This window comes from Rhinoderma darwinii, chromosome 2, assembly GCF_050947455.1.
Source record: "Rhinoderma darwinii isolate aRhiDar2 chromosome 2, aRhiDar2.hap1, whole genome shotgun sequence".
NCBI lineage: Eukaryota > Metazoa > Chordata > Amphibia > Anura > Rhinodermatidae > Rhinoderma > Rhinoderma darwinii.
The window spans coordinates 413,984,395-414,008,308 of NC_134688.1; the positions used below are offsets into that span (position 1 = coordinate 413,984,395).

General features: G+C 42.2%; 1 protein-coding gene across 7 annotated transcripts in view; it reads left to right on the forward strand.

The window, feature by feature from the left end:
* SGSM2 (small G protein signaling modulator 2) overlaps nt 1-23,914 on the forward strand; it is a 337,147-nt gene that overhangs the window by 231,510 nt on the left and 81,723 nt on the right. For all 7 annotated transcript variants that reach the window (XM_075854221.1, XM_075854215.1, XM_075854216.1 and 4 more), the window contains 3 exons: nt 12,405-12,566; nt 20,599-20,666; nt 23,444-23,592. In XM_075854221.1, the coding sequence (XP_075710336.1) occupies nt 12,405-12,566; nt 20,599-20,666; nt 23,444-23,592 (379 nt within the window). The remainder of the gene's footprint in view (nt 1-12,404; nt 12,567-20,598; nt 20,667-23,443; nt 23,593-23,914) is intronic.

Here is a 23,914-nt window from a genome sequence, read left to right on the forward strand (position 1 = left end):
CTGGACGTCTTGGTCGAAGCCCAGTCTCATGCAAACGCCATCTGATGGCTTGTGTTGACACTGGTTGCCGCCCTTGGTTTGGGATGTGACGTCCAATTTCACTTGCAGTAATGAATGGATCGCTCTGCGCCATTCTTCCAATAAGATGATCCTCCGTGTACCTCTTGATGTCATTTCGGTTCATTGTTCCCTCAACCTCCAGGACACGCAGCTTTGAACAGCGCTGACATCTCGGCCTAGGCATATAGCGATCTGCTGGAGTGATAAACCAAGGTCTCTCAGGTCAAGGATTCTGTCCCTCTCGGTTTCCAACAAGTGGCGATAACTGGCACGTCGATGAACAGGAGGCATCGCACAATCATTCCACACCACTTGAGCCGATTTTTATGGTTCATGTGGCTAAAAAACTTTACTTTCAATCTGTCTTTTATGCCTCCCACATGCCACAGATTGGAGCTAGGTGCTTGAAAATTTGATCATTTGCAGATCTTAGCGACACCTGCTACTTTCTCGATTTACACTTGGTTTGCAACAATGTGTAGGTAGGTGGTACGCAAAATTGACAGGACATATGCCAAAAGAGTGGCAAAAGAGTGCTGTCATACCTTTTTTTAACCGCACTCTTTTTTTTTTTTAATAAAAGGAGTGAATGGGTGATATTTGCCACTGTATGCTATACTGTGGCATAAGTCAAAGGCTTCCGCCATAGTTATACAGCGGGAGTACTTCCCAATGTATAGCGCTGACGTACACTGCAAATGCAGTGTGAACAGAGCAGAGCGTATGTCACCATTGATACATAGCCAACTATGCTGGGATATATTGTTTCTTAACTCTTTTTGTGGTCTCGAATCTTGGCGTAAATCAGTACCTATAGGTCATGCCAAACTTTTATTTATTTTACCCATTCTGAAGTAGTCCCAAATTCACCTCCATTTTCATCATTGGTTTTAACCTGGCCGATCCCTCTTTCCCCCGACATCTGCTATTGACGTAAGGTTGGGCACATAAGATCGTATTTTCTATGGAATGTGGGGAAAAAAGGCAGTATTTCTTGAATGAAAACAGAACATGCTGGATTTTTGGTCCAGTTACATCCTGATGGAATGTGTTGAAACGAATTCAAAAATTTCTAAAAAAAAAATGGGATCCATTAACAGATCCAATCCTTTCATACAATATGTTTGGAAAATAGTAAACCCAAATACTGCTGTGAACAAGAAATTTCTGATTTCTACATGTGCTTCTGCAACTTTTATGAAATTCATTGCCTTATCTTACTGGTCTGTTATAGTCCGTTGTAGACTTGTTTTTTATGACAATCCTGGAACACAATCCAGCTCGACTGCGTTCTGCATTTGTTCTATGTTGGCCAATATTGAAAGTGGGCAACTGATGGATGTTTATGCCACGCTGGTTTTGTAGTTGCTTTGTAATAAACATTTCAATATAACAAACATATATATTTAATGTAATGAAAGCATTGTCCTATGCATGTAAATTTTAAGGACCTCATCACTTGTGAGAATTCCTTTTCCTATGGTTCATATAAACATTGTGTACATTTTCTAATGCCATAAAATATTAAAATGTCTCAGATCTGGAAAAAGTATGAGTTACTTTAAACCAAATTTTCCTCCAGTGCATACTGGAAATCTGAGTTATTTAATTGATTTGGACTGAAAGCCAGAAATGTGTGCTCAGGGGCACATCCTTGAGTAATTTTGTGTTTGCAGAGCAGATGTCACGTACCATGTAATATTTTCTCGCAGTAGGGGAGAAACGTAACGTACTGCAGGCTGCCATAAAATTAGCATCAGTCTAATATCTGCTTTTTCTCTTTTTGTAAATTCTAATAATACTCACATTGTAAGAACGTTTACTCTAAAGGTACATGGTAACTAGTTGCCGTAGTCACAGTTAAAGTACAGTACCTTCCATGCAAAGCAGCAAAAATCGATGAAGACTTGAGTATAATAGTAGATCTAGAGACTTCAGTCTGGATTTCTACATGATGTCCACCTTCCTTGACAATCAAACCTTTTTATAGGCTGTATACATGTCATTGGTTAGATTAGTGCTAAATGTTTAGAAAATTACAAAAAAAAAAGGGAGGTGATTATGGCATATGGACCTCATAGACAGTTCCCCCACATGGGTCCTGCTTCTATGTGCCTGAATGGAGAGCCACTATGTAAGAGCGTCTCCCACCCTAGCGGACCCGGCAGACCCTTGTAATACATAGACGGCTATTGCTACATTTCCCCTTACAATAACTTGTAATTTATTGATTTAAATACCTGCTCTCTGTAGTTTTATTGGTCCAGTGGGTGGTCCTACTGAATGATTGACAGCCTTCCCTGTGTAAGTGTGTATGCAAAGATAGCTAGCTGTCAATCAGTGAGTAGGACCGCCCGGTGGAATTATAAGACCAGAAAAGGCAGGCAATAACTCCATAAATCCTGTAAGTGTGACTAAACTTTTAAAGTTTCACTTCAACCTTCACTATTAAAAAATTACTGAACACGAAACTATAACTGAACAAAATTATAATTGTTCTACCTCATTAACAACTGACGAATCTCACACACACTATCCATCTATCTATCTATCTATCTATCTATCTATCTATCTATCTATCTATCTATCTATCTATCTATCTATCTATATATATATATATATATATATATATATCCAAATAATAATTGAGCCAGTGGAATACATTTTTATAACTAAAATGATTAATGATGGCTTTTGTAATGTGGCTAGACGTTTCTAATATACTTTCCAGTCTAATGTTAGAGAATATTGAAATAAATGCAAGTGTAGTTTGAAAGAATTGCCTTATTAGCTTGGAAATCCATCATGAACGAGGCTGGGTGTAGTGGTCACTCAGTGGTAACAAGCAATGGTTATAAATCCATATTTACTACAGCAGTCCTAATCTATTAAGACTGCATTACATTTATTGACACTTAGTAAATCATTTCACAATGATGAGCTCGGGTGGTAAAAAGAGGAAGCTTCCCTTTATATACTTCTAGAGATGTATTAGTCATTAAAGCTACTAAATTTAGCCCCAGGGGACCCCCGTCCGGGAGATAGGTGCCGGGTGAGTGTCACGGGCACAGGGTATGTGGACCCACTAGGCCGCTCCGCCGTAGCAGGGAGGCAGCTGACCAGGTCACAGTCTAAGCAGAAGTAAATGGTAGACAGTATGCTTGGGTACCTGAGATAGTCCGGGTGGTGGTTGTGGCTTCAGCACGGATGGAGGCAGGTGCGGCAAGTGGCGCCAGACGTGGCGGGCAGTATCCGATGACACTTGACGTGGCAGATGGCACTTGACGCGGCAGATGGCACTTGACGTGGCAGAAGACACTTGACATGGCAGATGGCACTTGACGTGGCAGATGGCACTTGACGTGGCAGAAGACACTTGAACGCGGGTAGGCACAGGAACAATACGGAATACAGGAACGGTAACAGGGCACGGGTAACAGCTGGAACGGGAGACACTAAGGAACACTTTGCGAGACAGACTGGGAAAGACTAACAATGCTCAGGCAAGGATTAGAAGGCCAGGGGCCTTCTTATAGACCAGGAAATCGTGGCAGTTGATGGTGATGACGATTTCCTAATTGCGCGCGCTGGCCCTTTAAGGCCGGGCGCGAGCGTGCGCGCGCACCCTACGGGATCCAGCTGAACGGAGCAGAAGTGAGCGCTGGCATCTCCTAGGAGGGAGACGGAGGCCAGTGCTCACAGATCCATGGCTGCGGGCGTCGGGAGGTGAGTAAACCCGACGGCCCGCGGCCATGGGCGCTACAGTATCCCCCCTCTTACGCCCCCTCTTCTTGGGGCCAGAGTGAGAGAGGAACTTTTTAATAAGAGCAGGAGCACTGAGGTTCTCTTCTGGCTCCCAGGACCTCTCCTCAGGACCAAACCCTCTCCAGTCTACCAAATAGAAAGTCCTTCCTCCTACTCTCTTGCGGTCCAGGATCTCCTTTACCTCAAATACATCAGAAGGACCGCTGGGAGCAACTGTGGGACTAGAGGTCTTGCTGTAGCAGTTCAGGACCACTGGTTTCAGGAGGGACACATGGAAGGAGTTAGGGATTCTGAGGGTAGGAGGCAGCCGCAGCTTATAGGAGACAGGGTTAATTTGTTGCAGGACCTCGAAAGGACCAAGGAACCTGGGAGCAAACTTGTATGAGGGCACTCTCAAGCGAATATTCTGAGAGGACAGCCAGACTTTAGTCCCCGGAAGATACTGAGGCGGCTCTCTTCTCCTAGTATCTGCCTTTCGCTTCATGCGTTCGACCGCCAGCAAAATAGAGGACCGGGTCTGTTGCCAGATTTGCAGGAAGTCCCCATATGCAGAGTCAGCAGCGGGTACCTGAGATGAAGTCGACACAGGAAGAGGGACTCTGGGATGTTGACTGTACACGATGTGAAACGGAGTGGAAGTGGTGGACTCACTTGTGTGGTTGTTGTATGAAATCTCCGCCCATGGAAGAAGCTGTACCCAGTTATCGTGCTGTGAAGAGATGAAGTGGCGGAGGTAATTTTCCATGATCTGGTTGATCCTCTCAACTTGCCCATTGGACTGGGGGTGATAGGCAGAGGAAAACTCACATGCAGGAGTTTACAGAGGGCTCTCCAGAACTTGGAGGTAAACTGAACCCCCCGGTCGGACACAATGTGAAGAGGCAAGCCATGCAAGCGGAAGATGTGCAGAATGAAGAGACTTGCCAGTCGAGGAGCAGAGGGTAGGCCGGTCAGCGGGATAAAATGTGCCATCTTAGAGAACAGGTCCACCACCACCCAGATGGTGTTGCAACCTGCTGAGAGAGGAAGGTCCGTGACGAAGTCCATAGCAATGTGCTGCCAGGGGGCACTGGGTACAGGCAGGGGTTGAAGCAGGCCGGCAGGGTTGCTGTGAGTCACTTTGTTGGAGGCACACACTGTGCAAGCAGAGACAAAGTCCAGAACATCCTTAGGTAGCGTGGGCCACCAGAAGTGACGAGCGACCAGGTCTTGAGTTTTACGGACACCGTCGTGCCCAGCCAGTTTAGAACTGTTTCCCCAGCGGAGAATTCTTTTCCTGTCTGCGAACCGAACAAAAGTTCTCCCTGGAGGGATATTTCTAAGCTGCAGAGGATTGGCGGTGACAACGCAGGATGGGTCTATGATCGTCTGAAGGGACTCCACCGTGTCTTCCATCTCAAATAATCTGGACAGGGCATCGGCCCTCACATTCTTGTCAGCGGGACGGTAGTGGAGGAGAAATTGGAAACGGGTGAAGAACAGTGACCACCTGGCTTGACGAGGATTCAGTCGTTGTGCAGACTGAAGGTAAGTGAGATTCTTGTGGTCGGTGAAGATCAGGATGGGGTGAGCAGCGCCCTCCAGAAGATGTCTCAACTCCTCCAGGGCCAATTTGATAGCCAGTAGCTCCCGATCTCCAATGGAATAATTGCGCTCAGCAGAGGAAAACAGTCTGGAGTAGTAGCCACATACTACTGCCTTTCCTTTGGAGCTCCTCTGGAACAGAAGTGCGCCTGCACCAACAGAGGAAGCGTCCACTTCCAGTGAAAACTGCCGAGATACGTCAGGGTGATGGAGGATTGAAGCTGAAGTGAAGGCTTTCTTGAGGCTAATGAATGCGGACTCTGCCTCTGGAGTCCACACCTTGGCGTTCACACCCTTCTTGGTAAGGGTAGAGATGGGGGCCGTCAGAGAAGAAAAGTTCGGAATAAACTGCCGGTAGAAATTGGCGAAACCCAGGAACCGCTGTATGGCCCTTAGGCCTTGAGGACGTGGCCATTCCAGGACAGACTTTAACTTCTCAGGGTCCATCTTAAGGCCTTGATCCGAGATGACATAGCCCAGGAAGGGCAAAGACCTCTTTTCAAAGGTGCATTTCTCTAACTTGGCATACAAGCGATTCTCTCTTAGTCGCAGAAGAACTTGACGAACATGCCTCCGATGGGTCATCAGATCTGGGGAGAAAATTAGAATATCATCGAGATAAACTACAACGCACATATAGAGGAGATCTCGGAAGATGTCATTAACGAACTCCTGAAATACTGCGGGAGCGTTACACAGTCCGAAGGGCATCACTAGGTATTCGTAGTGCCCATCGCGGGTGTTAAATGCCGTCTTCCATTCGTCACCCCGGCGAATCCGGATTAGATTATAGGCCCCCCGCAGATCTAGCTTGGAAAAAATTTTGGCTCCTCGTATGCGATCAAACAGCTCGGAAATGAGTGGCAACGGGTATTTGTTCTTGACCGTGATCTGATTGAGACCACGGTAATCAATGCAGGGTCGGAGAGATCCATCTCTCTTTTTAACGAAGAATCCTGCCCCGGCCGGGGAGGAAGATTTTCGAATAAAACCCCTCTCCAAGTTCTCCTTGATATAGGCTGACATCGATAAAGTCTCTGGCAAGGAGAGAGGATATACTCGTCCACAGGGAAGAGAAGCATTGGGAACCAGTTCAATGGGACAGTCATAATTCCGATGTGGAGGCAACGTCTCAGCCTCTCGTTTGCAAAAGACATCCGCAAAACTGGCATACTGAGAAGGTAGATCGGAGAGTGACTGAGGCAGAGGGAGCACAACAGGACGGACTTGTGACAGGCAATGGGCTATGGCATCTGGAACCCCATTGAAGAACTTCTCCAGAACTCCAGTCGAGTGTTGGGGCGTGTAGACGGAGCCATGGCAGACCCAGCAGGATAGGATTGATAGCCTTGGGTAGTACCAGGAAGGAGATCTGTTCCGAGTTAAGAGCTCCGACCCGTAATGTCAACGGCTCAGTGATGAGCATGATCGGATCAGGCAACGGTAGACCATTCACAGAAGCAACTGCCAGGGGTCTCTCCAGACGGACTGTGGGTAGTTGAAACCGATCCACTAGATCCTGGTGGATAAAATTAGCAGCCGCTCCAGAGTCAAGATAGGCGGAGGAAGGATGTGATGTCTGTCCAGTGACGATGGCCACAGGTATCGACAATTTGGAAGAGGTTTTAACGTTTGGAGACGTTCCACCTAGAGTTGCCTCTCCAACCAACCCTAGGTACGGGAGTTTCCCGGTTTCTGTGGGCATTGGCGCACAAAATGACCCTTGAGGCCGCAATACATACAAAGTCCAGAGGAGCGTCTGCGCTGCTTCTCCTGTTCAGATAACTGGACTCTGTCTACCTGCATGGGTTCCTCAGGTAGCGCACTAAGAGTGGACAATAGTGGTCTCTGGGCAGAGGGTGCTGGTCTGTGGGCCCGGCTCTCCTGACGAACCTCTAGAGAGCGCTCCCGGATTCTCATATCAACCCGGGTGGCTAACAGGATGAGGGCAGCCAAGGTAGAAGGAAGGTCGCGGGCTGCCAGTTCGTCCTTGATGTGAGAGGACAGTCCCTGCCAGAAGGTCGCCACCACTGCCTCATTGTTCCATGCCAGCTCGGCTGCTAGGGTACGGAAGGAGATAGCATACTCCCCTACTGTGGAGCCTTCTTGCTTGAGGGTCAACAGAGTGGCTGCGGCAGTGGATGTTCGACCCGGCTCCTCGAACATGGCACGAAAGGACTGCAGGAACAAGGCTAGGTCCGCGGATACAGGTCCTTGTTGCTCCAAGATTGGGTTCGCCCATGCGAGGGCCTTGCCAGCGAGGAGGGAGATAATAAATGCCACTTTGGCCTCCTCGGAGGGGAAGAGATGAGGCCGTAGCCTAAAATGCACCGTGCATTGATTGAGAAATGCTCTGCATGCTCTGGGGTCACCGTCGTAGCGAGGAGGAAGAGGCAGAGGAACTGAGGATCCGGAACAAACAGGGGGAGCAACAGGCAGTGGCACGGCAACAGCTTCAGGGGGAAGAACCGGGGGTGGAACAGCGAGTAGATCCAGGCGGACCAGGATAGAATTCACCGCCTCAAGGAGTTGATCCTGACGTGTGCGTAGGTCCTGCATCTCTGTCTGAATCTTCTTTACTGGGGTCTTGGGCTGGCCAGCGGGTTCCATGGCCTGAGCGTACTGTCATGGGCACAGGGTATGTGGACCCACTAGGCCGCTCCGCCGTAGCGGGGAGGCAGCTGACCAGGTCACAGTCTAAGCAGAAGTAAATGGTAGACAGTATGCTTGGGTACCTGAAATAGTCCGGGCGGTGGTTGTGGCTTCAGCACGGATGGAGGCAGGTGCGGCAAGTGGCGCCAGACGTGGCGGGCAGTATCCGATGACACTTGACGTGGCAGAAGACACTTGACGTGGCAGATGGCACATTTGAAGTGGCAGATGGCACTTGACGTGGCAGAAGACACTTGAACGCGGGTAGGCACAGGAACAATACGGAATACAGGAACGGTAACAGGGCACGGGTAACAGCTGGAACGGGAGACACTAAGGAACCATTTGCGAAACAGACTGGGAAAGACTAACAACGCTCAGGCAAAGATTAGAAGGCCAGGGGCCTTCTTATAGACCAGGAAATCGTGGCAGTTGATGGTGATGACGATTTCCTAATTGCGCACGCTGGCCCTTTAAGGCCGGGCGCGAGCGTGCGCGCGCACCCTACGGGATCCAGCCGAACGGAGCGGAAGTGAGCGCTGGCATCTCCTAGGAGGGAGACGGAGGCCAGCGCTCACAGATCCATGGCTGCGGGCGTCGGGAGGTGAGTAAACCCGACGGCCCGTGGCCATGGGCGCTACAGTGAGACCTGCATCTATCAAACATTTATGGCATAGCCTGTGGATATGCCATACATTTCAAAAATAGTTACACCCTATTTAAGGCCCAAAGTAATAACTTCGCAACCAGTTTTTTTTTCTAGTTCATCTAAAATAACAAATCCAGCAATTTTGCAAAAAGTGTTAATTAAAAATGTTTTATTGTTTTGTGTCTACAGCTCCTATACAGACCTATTAATCTCCATGGTTACAGACTACCAAACCAGTGTAGTCTGATTCTGCAGTCATACTCTCTATTATTTGTACCCTTGTTTTTGCTACCCTACCGAATGAAGGTAGCAAAAAGTAAGGGACATATGGAGGGAAGAGTTACTGCAGTATCAGACTACATAGGGTTTGTTTGTAGTCTGTTACCATACAAGCTGTATACACAAATTAGTTGAAATTTTGTAATCAAGACTGAGACTGAGTTCAAAGTTGCTTCATTTTTCATTTAAGATGCATTGGAACAATAAAAATATTTTTGGTTATGAAGGTGTACCTTGCCTTTAAAGGAAACCTGTCACTCGCTGGCCATGCCAAATGTTCATTGCCATTATCCCCGCTCCTAAACTCTTCCTCCGACCGTACATAACGGTTTGCAAACATTTTGCGCCTTTTATGGTAATAATCCGGCAGTCTCGTTCACTTCTCTTCTTATGCCCGCCGAAAACTGGCCCACCCTGAATGCTGTCAATCAAAAATAAGCAGTCAATCAAAAGTAAGGAGGCGGGGTAAACTCAGAAAGGCTTGAGGAATGAAGATATGACTCTTTTCAAACGAAGATATGACTCTTTTATGCTCATTAGCATACAGCACAGGAAAAAAACAAACCCTGAATACTAAAGGTACAGAGCCGACTTGGAAGATAATTTTAGATAATTTTAGGTTACATAAAAATGATTTTTCACCCGCTTCAACCAGGTTTTGCTGGTTTAATAGCTGAAATGCTGGTGACAGGTTCCCTTTAACTATACTATGACTCATCGATTCTACGTATAGTGATTGTGGGACTGTGTGCTTCATTTCATAAACATGTTAGACATGAATGTTGCTAAATACCTGAGCTCTCCAATACGTAGGGTTGTGAACATACTGAAGCAACACATCCAAAAAATTGACAAACCACCACTAAAAATACATAACATTTTTAATTCCCACATGCACGGCTTATAAAGCTCATTGACTTATTTCAGCCTTGAATGTATTACATCATAATCACGTGAGACTCATAATATGGTGCATTAGCTGTTTTAATTGAACTGTGAAATACAGATGGGAAAGATGAAAACAGACACTGAAAAGTCTAAGGAAAATCTTTTTGTCTCCTTAATGGAATTTAACCCCTTCACGACTGCCATACGGCTATATACGTTCTAACTGCCGATGCCCCGTGCAATTAGCACGTGTATAGACATTGACAGCCTGGGTACTGTGGCGTTATATTGGCACTATCTATGTGGAAACTGGCGCTATCTACATGGGCATTGTGTGTGGCACTATGTGGGCATTATCTACAGGGAGAACTGTGGCTCTATGTGGGCACTGGTACTATTTACAGTGGGCACTATCTATGTGGGTACAGACACTATTTATGTGGGCAATGTGGCACTATCTACAGTGGTATTGAGTCACTATCTACATGGGCACTGTGGTGTTTTCAGGGGGTTGGGACAAAAAATCCTAACAAATAAAATTCATCCATTTTTTTAACGTCCATGAAAAACAGATGGCAAATGCCGGTTAAAAACGGTCAGACGGCCGGGAAATGGATTAAAATTTTGAGACACATTGATGCAAAACAGCCATGAAAACTGACAGTTGTTTCGTTGCTAACTGCCATTTTTTTCACGGTCGTGTGTATATAGCCCTCTTCACTCTCCCCTCACAGTGATCCAGGGTGACGGAGAGAGAAGAGGACTAATTGTTACGGAGCTCTACAGTGTATGTAGATAGATAGATAGATAGATAGATAGATAGATAGATAGATAGAAAAAAATGTTTTGTTTTTTTAATTTTTAATGATTTGACTGCTCATAATAAAAATTAAAAACACTGAATTAATTAAACTAATATAGAAAATGAAAGCCTCTTAAGTTGTTTTTTTTTTTTTTTTTAAAAACAAAGTAAAAATAGTTGTGATATTCAAAGCGGTTCCAAAGATATTATCGTTTAAATGCATATAAAAAAATGGAAAATTTGACCTGGACACAGGGGCATCAATGACCCTTGGTCATGAAAGGGTTAAATAAAAATGTTATGTTATGCCAATGGTACTATATTATTTATAAAAACCGTGGCATAAAAATTCACACAATCTAATTAAACGCTAGCTGTAGATCTACAATACAGCCTGCAGGATATTGGAAGTACTGGTATCATGTTGTGTTGTTAGGTAATAATGGAAGCTATAAGATGGGATTGTCTGATCTCCAGGAACTTAATAACAATCTAATGATAGTAAAATTAGTATAAATAGCAAATAAAATGGGTTCTCCAGTTCCCGCATCTTCTCATTTAGACATGTGTGAGGATTATAAATATGAGGTCCAGGAGTTGTGACTTTTATTACCATGCAGTTAAACGATTGGAGTGGCTCATGGGAGAATCTACCGGCGGGCTCAGGCCATGACATGATAATCGGACCCAGTCACAACAGAGCCAGTGAGGACCAGCAGAAGACAGCCAACCACATCTACATCTGACAGCAGTGAAAGTCACTTCCCACTAGGCTCTATTACATTTTTGGATTTTTTAAACTCTGGGCAAGGTCAACATCTGCATGGCTTTTGTATATTCTCCTTGTGTTTTTGTGGGTTTTCTTTGGGTATTCCAGTTTCCTCCCACACTCCAAAAACATTCTGATAGGTTAATTGTCTTCCTATGAAACTGACCTTAGTGTGTGTTTGAGATAGTAAAATTAGATTGTGAGCCCCATTGGAGAAAGGGCATATGTTGGCGCTATATAAGCAACTATTAATAATACTCTCAGAGTTAACAGTACACCGCATTGCTTTCGTTCCAACATGGGGGGGTTCAGCTTTTAAATATTGGAAGGTATACACTTATACATGTACTATGGAAGGGCTGTGACAGCAATTCTATAGCTGTTACTTAGGTTCAAGGCTCCCTTCATATCTGCGTTATGACTTCCATTTATAACAGAAGCCATAACGCAGGACCAGATCCATTGTATGACGGATACCACTGGTGTCCAACAAATTGCATTGACTTGGAAATGGGGTCTGTCAGGCTCCGTCTTGGTTAACGTTGTTTTGACAGGTAGAATAGCGATGTATGTTGCACTATTCTTTCCATCAAATCTGATGAAATTTGCGATGGCGGATTTGAACGGAGCCTACAACGCAGATTTGAACAGAGCCTAACGTGAATACTATAAATGCATTATTCATATTTAAAATGGGTGCAAATTTAAACCAAACAATAGAGACTCGTGCGTTTTATGGGACTTACTTATTGAAATACATTCCTGTAAATGGGCATTATGACCATTAGAACAACCACCATTCGAACACAAATTTTCATGTTTGTATATTGTGAATGTATCTGTACAATGGACTTTGTAGGAGAACCATTTTTATTGCAAAATATATATAGAAAAATTGTTAAATGTATTCTTATTTTTAGTAAACTTTAAAATGTTTAAATATCTGTTTCTCCTAGGAAGAATTTCTGTAATGGCCAGGAGTCCTTAAAAAGGCAAACTTCAACCACAAGCAGGACGGTCACACTCACCCCACAGGCCCTCAAGCACATATGGGTCCGCACTGCATTGATAGAAAAAGTGCTGGATAAAATTGTACAGTATATCGTAGATAACAGCAGGTAAGGATAAAGTGACCTTCATTTTTAAATTCTTTTGAAGTGTAATCACTATTAGTTAGTGATATATTCCCTTGTGGACACTCAGGTAAATTATATTTTTTACCTTTTTAGTGTGTCTTTGTGTTATTTTTCAGTAACTTTCACTTCGGAATAATTAAGTCTAAAGGGTTACCTTGTGTGTAAATGAGTCTAAAGACTGGAGCTGTAGAGAGGGCTCTGACCAATCAGATTTAGTACAGCACAGCAGAGTATGTCAGGTCACATAATCGACCAATCATCTGCTAAATCCTTTATTCCAAGAGGATTGGACAAGGGCGGAACCCCTAATGATAATTCAGCAGCCATTTTTTTTGAGATACGTACATATAGGACAACACTTACATAAGCAGCGCAGTAGGAGACTAGAACCGGAAGTGGAATGTAAGGCTCTGTTCACCTACTGTTTGAGGCTTCCGCCAGAGGAAAACCTGTATATTTTTTACTGTATTCCTCAATATACAATAGTGTAATGTACAACGCTATTCTTAACAGCAAAAAGAAAAAAAGGTATGCTAGCACATAAAAGCCCGGTGTCTTTCAAAAGGACACTCTTTTGACATATGACAGGTGAATGAGGCCCTATGGATATGTTGGGCATATGCGAGGGAGATTATCCGGCACATAGTATAACTCACATACGGTATGTGAACCGAGCCTTACAATCCAGATTAATGTGCCATTTAAGAGTTCTGGTAAGTAGGTTGGGAACCTTGGCACGTTTATGGTGCCAGCTTTGCTATGCCAATAAGGATATATGGCAACATTAATACAGTTTTGGATTGCCTGCTTTCAAAAATTCACTGTCCTGTATTATTTGTGGTGCACACCCAGATAACTTATTGATTTTCTTTTAAAGGTTTAACTGCCTTTTACTAGACAAAATAGGGCAAATTTACTAAAATCAGTCACACATAGAGCAACTTGAAACTCATCCGCATTTTTTTCAAATAAAAGCAAAATGTAGGAAAAAAGCCTTTAATGGACACATTATATTTTCCTCCATCCAGCATTAGCTGCAGGGAATAAGTGTGCTTCATGCAGAATATGTGGACTAATATGAAGCATTGTCTGTTTTGTGCTAGAGTTACAACTATAGGTAGGGCTCTGTTGACATCCTCGCTCGTTTTTCAAAGGAACAGAAAACAAGAAAAACAGAAGCGCCAGATCTGCACTGGTGCCGGATGAAACCCATTGACGTTAACCCCTTAACTTTTAGGCCTATTTTGCCCTATAGGCCCAAGCAATTTTTTTAGTTTTTTAATCTGCGCATTTCTATAGCCATGAGGCTTCGTTTACATCTGCGCCAAGGTCCCGTTCCAACATTTTGTCTGAGCTTTCCGTCGGAACGGGACCCTGACTGACACAAACGGAAACCAAAGCTTTCCATTCCCATCACCATTGATTTCAATGGTAACGGATCCAGTGCCAATGGTTTCCGTTTCTCTCCGTTGTGTATGGGTTCCGTCGTTTTGATGGAATCAAGACCATAGTCGACTACGGTATTGATTCCATCAAAGTGACAGAACCCTTGCACATCGTAGACAAACGGCCTGTCAGGGCTCCGTTCCGATGAAAAGCTACGTTGAAACGGAGCTCTAGCACAGATGTGAACGAAGTCTAACTGGTACATATAATTTATTGATTAACTTTTATTAACTTTTTTTGGGGAGGAGAATGGAAAAAGACAGCAATAGCCATTGGTTTTTTGCGTTTTATATGTACGCCATTCACTGTGCGGCTTATATTCTATGGGTCGGTACAAATACGGCAATACCAAATATGTAACTTTTTTTATGTTTTCTTAAAGTTTTACAAAAACACCCTTTTAAAAGAAAATCATTTGTTTTTGTGTTGCTGCATTCAAGGAGCCATAACTTTTTTTTTTTCCCATCGATGTAGCCATATGTGGACTTGTTTTTTGCAGGAATAGATGCAGTTTTACTACATTTTGGGGTACATGGGACTTATTGATTCATTGTTATTATTATTTTATTGGGGGAGATGGAAAAATTCAAAGATTTATGCCATTGTTTATTGCAGGTTTTCTTGTACAATGTTGACCATTCAGCTTAAATGACATGTTAACTTCATTGTTAGGGTCGTTACTACTATAACTAACTAATATATAGTACATAATACTATATACTGTATAAATAAATATATATATGTATATATACATATATATTCTTGTACTATATGACCGTACAAGGCCACACCATGTTTAGTAGGAACAGATTATAGCACAAAGGACAAGATAAATATTCCCTAATATTTCCTTAGTGGTAGGGTCTGTTCATAAGTTGGATTTAAAAACAAGTACAGACATGCAGATCTTTCAAACCAGCCGTATTTTGTTACCGTATGGCAGCATTATTCATTGTATTATTTGGTCAATGAAAATCAAGGGATTGTCTCATAAAGAAAAAATGTAACGTTTTTTTTTTCTTTTTCGCTTCCTTCTTCCCTTTTTGTAATGTTCCCACCTTAATGCTTTCTTTTGTTCTTACACCTCCGGGCTAAAAACTGTTTTTAAATATCCATTGCTTGGAGTTTATGTGGCGGTCACCCGGAGGCCTGCACTCCCGGTTGACAGTTCGTAAGGGTATGTTCACACGGCGGGGGTCCGTAACGGCTGAAATTACGGGGATGTTTCAGCCTGAAAACATCCCCGTAAATTCAGCCGTACCGGCATGTGCAGGCGCTTGAACGCCGCGTCAATTACGGCCGTAATTAGCGCTGCTATTCATTGGAGTCAATGAATAGCGGCTCCAATTACGCCGCAAGAAGTGACAGGTCACTTCTTCTACGCGGGCGTCTATTTACGCGCCGTCATTTGACAGCGGCGCGTAAATATACGCCTCGTGTGAACAGACAAACGTCTGCCCATTGCTTTCAATGGGCAGATGTTTGTCAGCGCTATTGAGGCGCTATTTTCAGACGTAATTCGGGGCAAAAACGCCCGAATTACGTCCGTAAATAGGCCGTGTGAACATACCCTAATACTTACTTGTTCCTTTATAATGTAGATGTTTAAGTACTATGTGTAAAAATAACTTTTTATATATGTTTTTTCTTATACTGTTTTGAGGACAGTGTCCCACTGCTGGCTATACTGTAACCAACTAATATTTGCTTAAATACAAAAAATTAAGACAAAATCAAAGATAGAATTTGAATTAAAAAAAAAAAAAAGGTGAGGAGTGGGGCATTTTGGATATTTGTCCTGTTACAAAATTTTCTAGAAACAGCCCTCCATTGGAGCTGTATGCAAAGAATAATAGGATATTTTTAATCGAACTATTTGTATTCTTTTTTAGTCATTCATTTTTTTAGTCATTTTTAGTAATACATTTTTTTTTGTTTTTTAATGCATTGGAGCAATAAAAATTGTTGCAAAGGTGGACAAACCTTTTGAAAAATGTTAAGAAACTTTGTTACAACTTTGTTGCAAGTTTATAATATACAAATTGTTCCTGTTGCAATTGGAAATAATATGCAAGGGTAAGGCCACTTGTTGCGGCTGCAAACTGCAACTAAAAACTGCACTGTCTGTACTGCACTTCTATTTCACCAATCACTTCTTTTGACATATTACATTCCACTGTATGGAAAGCACAAAATCACACAGGGGCCGCAACGTGTGGCTTTACCCTAAGGAAAGCAGCTGCAGGGAATTTAGATTACATAGCAATCTATTTTACATCAGTTTGTGTCCCATTACATCTATCAGAGAGCTGCTGGTAATGCATTACACTGTTAAGAAAAAGTATTAGCCCCCCCCCCCAACCACACAATGTCCTCTAACAGCTTAAAATGGTTTACCCAGTTTGGGAAAATTAATGTTAATTTTTGTATAATTAAAGATTATACAAATTTCCAATATACTTTCTCTATTGATTCCTAAGGTTTTCAAGATCTCTGCTTGTTTTTATTCAGTAGGAACATTCATTGTTTACTTCCAGTGGATAAACTTCTGTCCATTGTCATGTGATGGACACACAGGTGCATGGCTCGTTACAGTATGTGTATCTGAGCTGTCTTCTAATCATCCCAGCACCTGTGTGTCCATCACATGACCATGGACAGAATTTTATCTACTGGAAGTAAACAATGAATGTTCCTACTGTACAACAACAAGCAGAGATCTTAAACTGTGAGTAATTTACACAAAAAGTATGAGAAAATTGTATAACATTTAATTATACACAAAAAACAGTTATTTTGCTGAAACCGGACAACCCCTTTAAGAACTGGCCTATTTAAGCATTCAGGACTCATTTATTTCATATTTTTCATTGACGCATTTCAGAGCTCTAACTTTTTACATTTTTCTTTAGACAAAGCTGTATGAGGCCCTGTTTTTTGTGGGAGAATTAAATTACAGCCGGCAACCGCTGCCGATGTTGCCTGCGCCATCTACTGGGTGTACCATTATGTCCTATTGCAGTAAGAACACCGCAATTAAGATGTAATGGTAAAAAGGGTTAAAGAGGTTGTCAAGTTTTGAAAAAACTTTTTCAAAAGCCGGCTGCAAAGAGCGTCTCTCTCTGTAGAACCCAGCGCATCCGTGCATTGTACGGACAGCCCATTGATGTAAATGCCTGAAAGTTGCTGATCAATAGGAATCCCAGCAATCAGCTCATTGTCAGCAGACCGTTCCTAAGCAGACAACCCTTTTAGGGAAAAAAGTTACTCAAGACTGATATTACGCATTGAAAAATTTTCATTGAACACTTCCTATTATTCAAAAATTGTGTTATGACTTTATTCAGGTGACTTTTGTCTATTTTTTTTAGATATCAGAAGACATTTAGTATTACAAGTAAAACATTACTAGAGTACACCTAGAAAAAGTCATATACTTTCTATATCTGTGTACCGCCAAAACAAACATACTGTACTCGTTTATTATATAAGAAGTAAAATTCCGCAAACACACCCAAGTGGAAATCTGCCAAATCCACTGTCAAACTTGTATGTAATACAGGCGGATTTCAGGCCATCTCCACAATAAAACATTTCCACTGCATGGGAACATGGCTTCAAAGTGGCATAGAAATAAAGAACTATTTAGTGCCTTTAAAATGTTCTGATTTTCTGTATTAATTTGTTTAACATATGAAGTTAGTTTTGTAATTAAATATTGATTCCAATTAAAAGAAACAAGCAGCAGGAGACATTTTTTTATTTTGAGATCATTATACCATAATACTAGCTCAGTCAGATCCATAAAACTTCCTCTAAGTAGCTTAGCAAGAATTACTCACTTATGGACTTAAATGTTAATCCTCTTTTAACAAGAGAATATTATTCCAAAAATTATGTCTTTTTAATAAATTCGGTGAAAATGCAGGTTAGTAATATATTTGAAAACATTATTGAATGGAAACAGTACAGTCAGAAATGAAGGATCAGATATATCATAGTGTATGTGTAAGCTCTTGAGCTATAGAGTATAAAATGTACTGTTACAGTATGGTTTCTACAGGGTAAAAGCACGTGGCTGTTATCTATATACAACATGTTTCCCTCAACAACAAATTACTCCACTTCCTCCATTGGACGCTTAACAAAAAACGTCTGAAAATACAGAGCTGATTTCAAGTGAAACAGCTCCTGATTGTCAGACGTTTTTTAAGCAAACTCGCGTTTTTTGCGGCCGTTTTTGCAGCTGTTTTTCTCTAGAGTTAATGAAAAACGGCTAAAGAAGTGACATGCACTTTTTTGCGGGCGTTGTTTTACGCGCCCGTTTTTCAAAACAGCCGCATAAAAAAACGGCCCGTCGGAACAAAACGCTGTTTTTCCCATTGAAATCGATGGGCAGATGTTTGGAGGTGTTCTGCTTCCGATTTTTCAGCCGTTAAGCCATGTGAACATACCCTCAGTGTACACAATCATTTGACAACAAAGTTCTGCCAGAGTAAGACCTTATTCACACGAACGTGTCCGTTTTCCGTAAAAAATGCAGCGTTTTTCCTGTGTTGCAGTTTCGTGTGACATCAGTGTACGGTGCATGTCAGCATTTTACGCGCGTATGTCATGCGTTACTTACGTCAGCAAAATAAAATGAAGGAGGTGTTTTTCTTTTTCCCATCATTTCTTTAGCAACTGTTGCGTGAATCACGCACAGCACACGGATGTTCGTCCGTGATTTTCACGCACCCATTAACTTCAATGGGTGCCTGATGCGCAAAAAACGCACAAGTATAGGACATGCAGTGAGTTTCATGCAGCGGCCACAAGCTGCGTGAAAAACCCTGAATGTCTGAATGGCCCCATTGACTTGCATAGGTCCGTGTGACGTGCGTTGTTTTAACGCGCGTAACACGGACGTGAAATACGTTTGTGTGAATAAGGCCTAAGAGAAAGAGTTTTCAGTCTGTATCCTTGAAATGTTATACAGGTGTCACTTGTAGAAAATTATGTGACAACTCCAGTTTGTACTTAAAGAGGCTCTGTCACCAGATTATATGTGCCCTATCTCCTGCATAATCTGATTGGCGCTGTAATGTAGATAACAACAGTGGTTTTTATTTAGAAAAATGATCATTTTTAAGCAAGCTATGAGCTAGTTTAGATTTATGCTAATTAGTTTCTCAATGGACAACTGGGCGTGTTTTTACTTTTTACCAACTGGGTGTTGTACAGAGGACTGTATGAGGCTGACCAATCAGTGACCAATCAGTGTCCTACACTTCTCATTGCTCCAGCCCAGCTTCTTTCACTGCACAATCACACTGTGCTGTGGATCATGCTGGGCTGGAACAATGAGAAGTGTATGACGCTGATTGGTCACTGATTGGTCAGCCTCATACACTCATCTGTACAACACCCAGTTGGTAAAAAGTAAAAACACGCCCAGTTGTCCATTGAGAAACTAATTAGCATAAATCTAAACTAGCTCATAACTTGCTCAAAAATGATCGTTTTTCAAAATAAAAACCACTGCCGTTTCTTTAAGGGGACTCTTTCACCAGTTTATCAATTCCCTATCTCCTAACTAATCTAATAGGCGCTATGATGCTGATCACTTCAGTGTGATTTGTTTTAGAAAAAACATTTATTACTTGCAAAGTTATGAGCATTTTTCTAAATATGTAAATGAGCCATTAGACAAGTGGGAGGTAATAGCAGCAATTCTCCTGAGGTGGAGCTACAGCACAGCCTCTGACACTGTCCAATCAGCATGAAGCTGCTTCACACAGTGAGAGACATTATAGAAGGAAGTGGATCACTTCACACAGCCATATCTCAGGCTGTGGACCACCTCGAACAGCGGTTCTGGTGGCATATGAGAGGAGATCATAGGACACCGCAGTTCTAGCTGTGACACCATCGGAGATATCATCGGTTGAAAACACAATAGGGAATGGAAGCAGTGTACTATAAGATCAGGCTGTGATGCTGGGCAGGGAAAGGGGGAGAAGCTGTATGCTGATTGGACAGCGTCATACAGAAAATATTACACCGAACAGAATGAATAGAAAGAGTCGCCTCATATTTGGCTATTAAAGCTACATTAGCATATTTAGAAAAATGCTCATAACTTTTCAAATAAGAAACGTTTTTTACAACAAATCACACTGTAGTTATCAGCATCATAGCGCCTACTAGATTCGTTAGGAGATAGGGAATTGATAAACTTCTGACAGAGCCTCTTTAAAGTTTTCCAGGACTAGAAAAAGGTTCTGCCTTCCTAAGGAACAGCGCCACTCTTGTCCATGGACAGTGTCTGGTATTGCGACTCAGACCCATAGAGTGGTGCTGTTTCTGTAAAAGACATTTCTTTTTTCTAAACCTGACAATCCCTTTAAATATAACTTTGTTGCTAAAAATTCTCAAGGGATTTTAATTGTATTCATTATAACTCCACGGGATTCTTTGCTTGTCTGTGGTCACATGTAATTACATACAATTGTTGAGCAACAACGATTAGTAATAATAATAATAATGCACAAACATGCATAATTGTACATCATTTCTCTTTTCACAGTAAATATTATGAAAAAGAATCTCTAATATCTGATCCAGTTTGTGGTTCAATCCTGGCTGTTCTTCTAGGTGAGAATATGGAAGCAAAAATGGTACATAGTAATAACTCTGATGCTTATCTTGAAAGGGCAATGTAATGAGAATAATATAATAATTATGAAGCTCCACATTTGGAGTCAGTTTATTGTGTTGTTTTGTGTTAAAGTGTAGCTAAAGGTTTGACAAACTTCTGACATGTCATAGTGACATGTCAGAAGTTTGGATTGGTGGGGGTCTGAGCACTGAGACCCCCACCAATCGCTAGAACAAAGCAGCTGAAGCGCTCGTGTGAGTGCTCAGCCGCTTCGTGTCTGTTCGGATTTTTCCGGAAATAAATATATCGGTTTACGGACTCAATAGAAAGTCTATGGGCTTGTACTCCAATACATCGGCTTTCTGGAAAAAGCCGAACAGACACGAAACGGCTCAGCGCTCAGAAGTTTGTCAAACATTTAGCTACACTTTAAGAAACTGACTTAAAAGTACACCTTTAAAAAAGTTTTTTATTTTTTTTTTAGAAAAAATGTACATCAGTGTGTTTGGTGCAACTTTGTAATTACATTTTCCTACAAATTATTTTTACTTTTTGAGATACAGCTGTTTTGTATCCTGTATACAGAGCAGCTGTATCTTGCGCTGAAACCTGAATCCGTCAGGGCAGCAAGACTGACGGGTTCAGTGAAAGCGGGTCCTGCTTGTCCCTGACACGCAGGATCGAGCTGTTATCGATTACATCTAAGTTCATAACTTAGATGTGATCGATAACAGGTGGATCCTGCGTGTCAGAGAAAAACATGTTTTTCAAAAGTGTACATAGCATTTAATGTATCATTTAAAATATAAAAAAAAATCTCAATATGATACCAGCTACTGTGATGCAACACACAATGCACAAGTAGGAAATTCCACAATGTATATACCGCCTATTCATTGTCAACTATCTAATGGTAGCAGTCATAGTATTCATTCTCCACCTAGTATCCAGCGCCAGGCAATTGGGTTTGGGATACTGGTCCTGCTGTGAGCAGTGAGGAATGTTCTAGTGGGGAATCTTACTAAGGCTGCACATCCGTATTAACGTCTATAATTATAACTGCACATTTATAATGATAGACATTTTAATGGATGGAAGTTATTATATGCCCAATAAGAGTAAGAACAGTGGGTGTCATGAGAGTAGGGCCGCCATCAGAAATCTCTAGGCCCCATATAGCAGATAGTCAGTTATTGTGTCCATTATGCATTTACACTTATGAGAAGTAATTGTCACCATGTTGGGTACCAGGTTTGTCCATCATTTTTTATTAAATAGGGCCCTTTTATTTCTGTAAGTGAAAACTTTTAGCTCCCATTTAGCTACTGTGATTAAGGAGTGTGTGGCAAGCCACAGGTGAGTTTGGGCAACTTACTTGCAAGGGCCCCTAACCCTAGTACCACCTGTACTGCCCTGATGTTGGCACTGTATGGGAGTATCCAGAGTTTGGGGTACTGTATACTGTGCCTGGCATCTTTAAATTTGAAAAACTAAATGCTGCCATACATGTCACATGTATCTCTGAAGAGGAGGTTGGCAAATAATTGTTTCAGTTTTAGTTCTGATGGAATCTTTCTCCTGTACCTGAGAGAGTCTAGTGCGAGAAGTCTAAGAGGGAGCTTTACTTAAACTGCCACTTCATACGCCAGTCTAAAACCTCTTGATAAATTTGGCAAATTTTTGCCTGTTCGTACACCCACAATTGAAATCTACAGCTTCTATGAGCAGGTATAGATGTGTGCCATAATTTACACCAATTTCTGGCGTAAAGTATGGTAAATCTTGCCTTGACTATGGCTATGCCCCTTTTTGCTAAACCCAACCTTCTTTTCTCACCAATTTGAAAAGCAAATTACTAAACAGCAAAAAGTCACAAATTATTGAGCACATGTGGCATTTGTGACTTATCAATGCCAGAATTGTGGCGCAAATGCAATAATAAATTTCCTCCTAAGGGTAAGGCCACACGGTGCAGTCACATTGCGTTTATGTTGCGTTTTTAAACCGCAGCAAGTCATTTTTCAATAGAAGTCAATGGTGACATTTTGGTTATGAACAGACTGCTGCTATTATATTACAATGTGTTTTTTGTGCAGTTAACCGCATCTTCATAATGTCCGACCGCATGCAGTTAATGACCGCGCTGCCAAACTTGTTGCTGAACTGCTTGCGGTTTTTTCTAACAGTTCTGCAATGCATTGTAATGAACTATATACAGGACGCACCTAACAATCCAACACGGGTGAAAACTATGTCCATCAATTATTTCCTTTAAAAACGCAACACAACTGCAGCATTACAGAGACAAAAAACGCATGCAGTTGACCGCATGCGGTGTTCAAACGCAACAAAACCGAGTCAACAACTCGTCAACAGCGCACCATGTGGCCTTACCCTTAGTGCACACAAACTTCAAACCCCATCATGCATTGCTCTCCGCTTTCCTTTTCTTCTCTCGCTTCCCTGTGTGAGGACATTGCAGAGTAGATTCTCAAGCAGGAAACCTTGGTGAAGATGGAGACTGTAGACCTATAAATGCACATACACAGTTAATGTTTTCCCATAGACTGCGTTATCCTAAGGTTACTTGGATGTCATAAAGCACTTAACAGTTATTTAAAACGTATAAATACTCATTTGACATTATCGTGGCATTTACGTTGTCTGCTGCAGTACCTGCCTAAAGTTGAAACATAGAGATGCAGCTAAAATAAAGTAATTTCCCTGAACTTGTGTGATGTAGATCTGATTGTCTTCTTCCTTTGCTTTGTAGTGGGTCCTTGTGCGTTAGAATACACGAAACTAAAAACTGCTGACCATTATTGGACCGATCCCTCTGCTGATGAACTTGTACAGAGGCACAGAATCCATGGGGCTCACACTCGCCAAGACTCCAGTCCTTGCAAGCGGCCAGCTCTTGGTGTATGTATTTAGGTTTTCTAATATTTATTATTTATGTAAATATGGCAAATCTTGGTATTAAAAGGTTTCTCATCTCTAAGCACGTCAGTAACACTATGACATCCCTGGCTCCAGTAGTATAGAATAGTGTCTGCAGCTGCCAACAGCTGGGGAGCCACGATATATACATACTGTCATCGGTCAATCCACAGTCTAGTCTAAACGCTGGCACTGGTCAGTTCACAGTTTAGTGTAGACGCTGCCACTGGTCTGTCCACAGTTTAGGGTAAATGCTGCAGCTACTCTGCAGTGTTGTATAAATGCTGCCACCGGTCAGTCAACA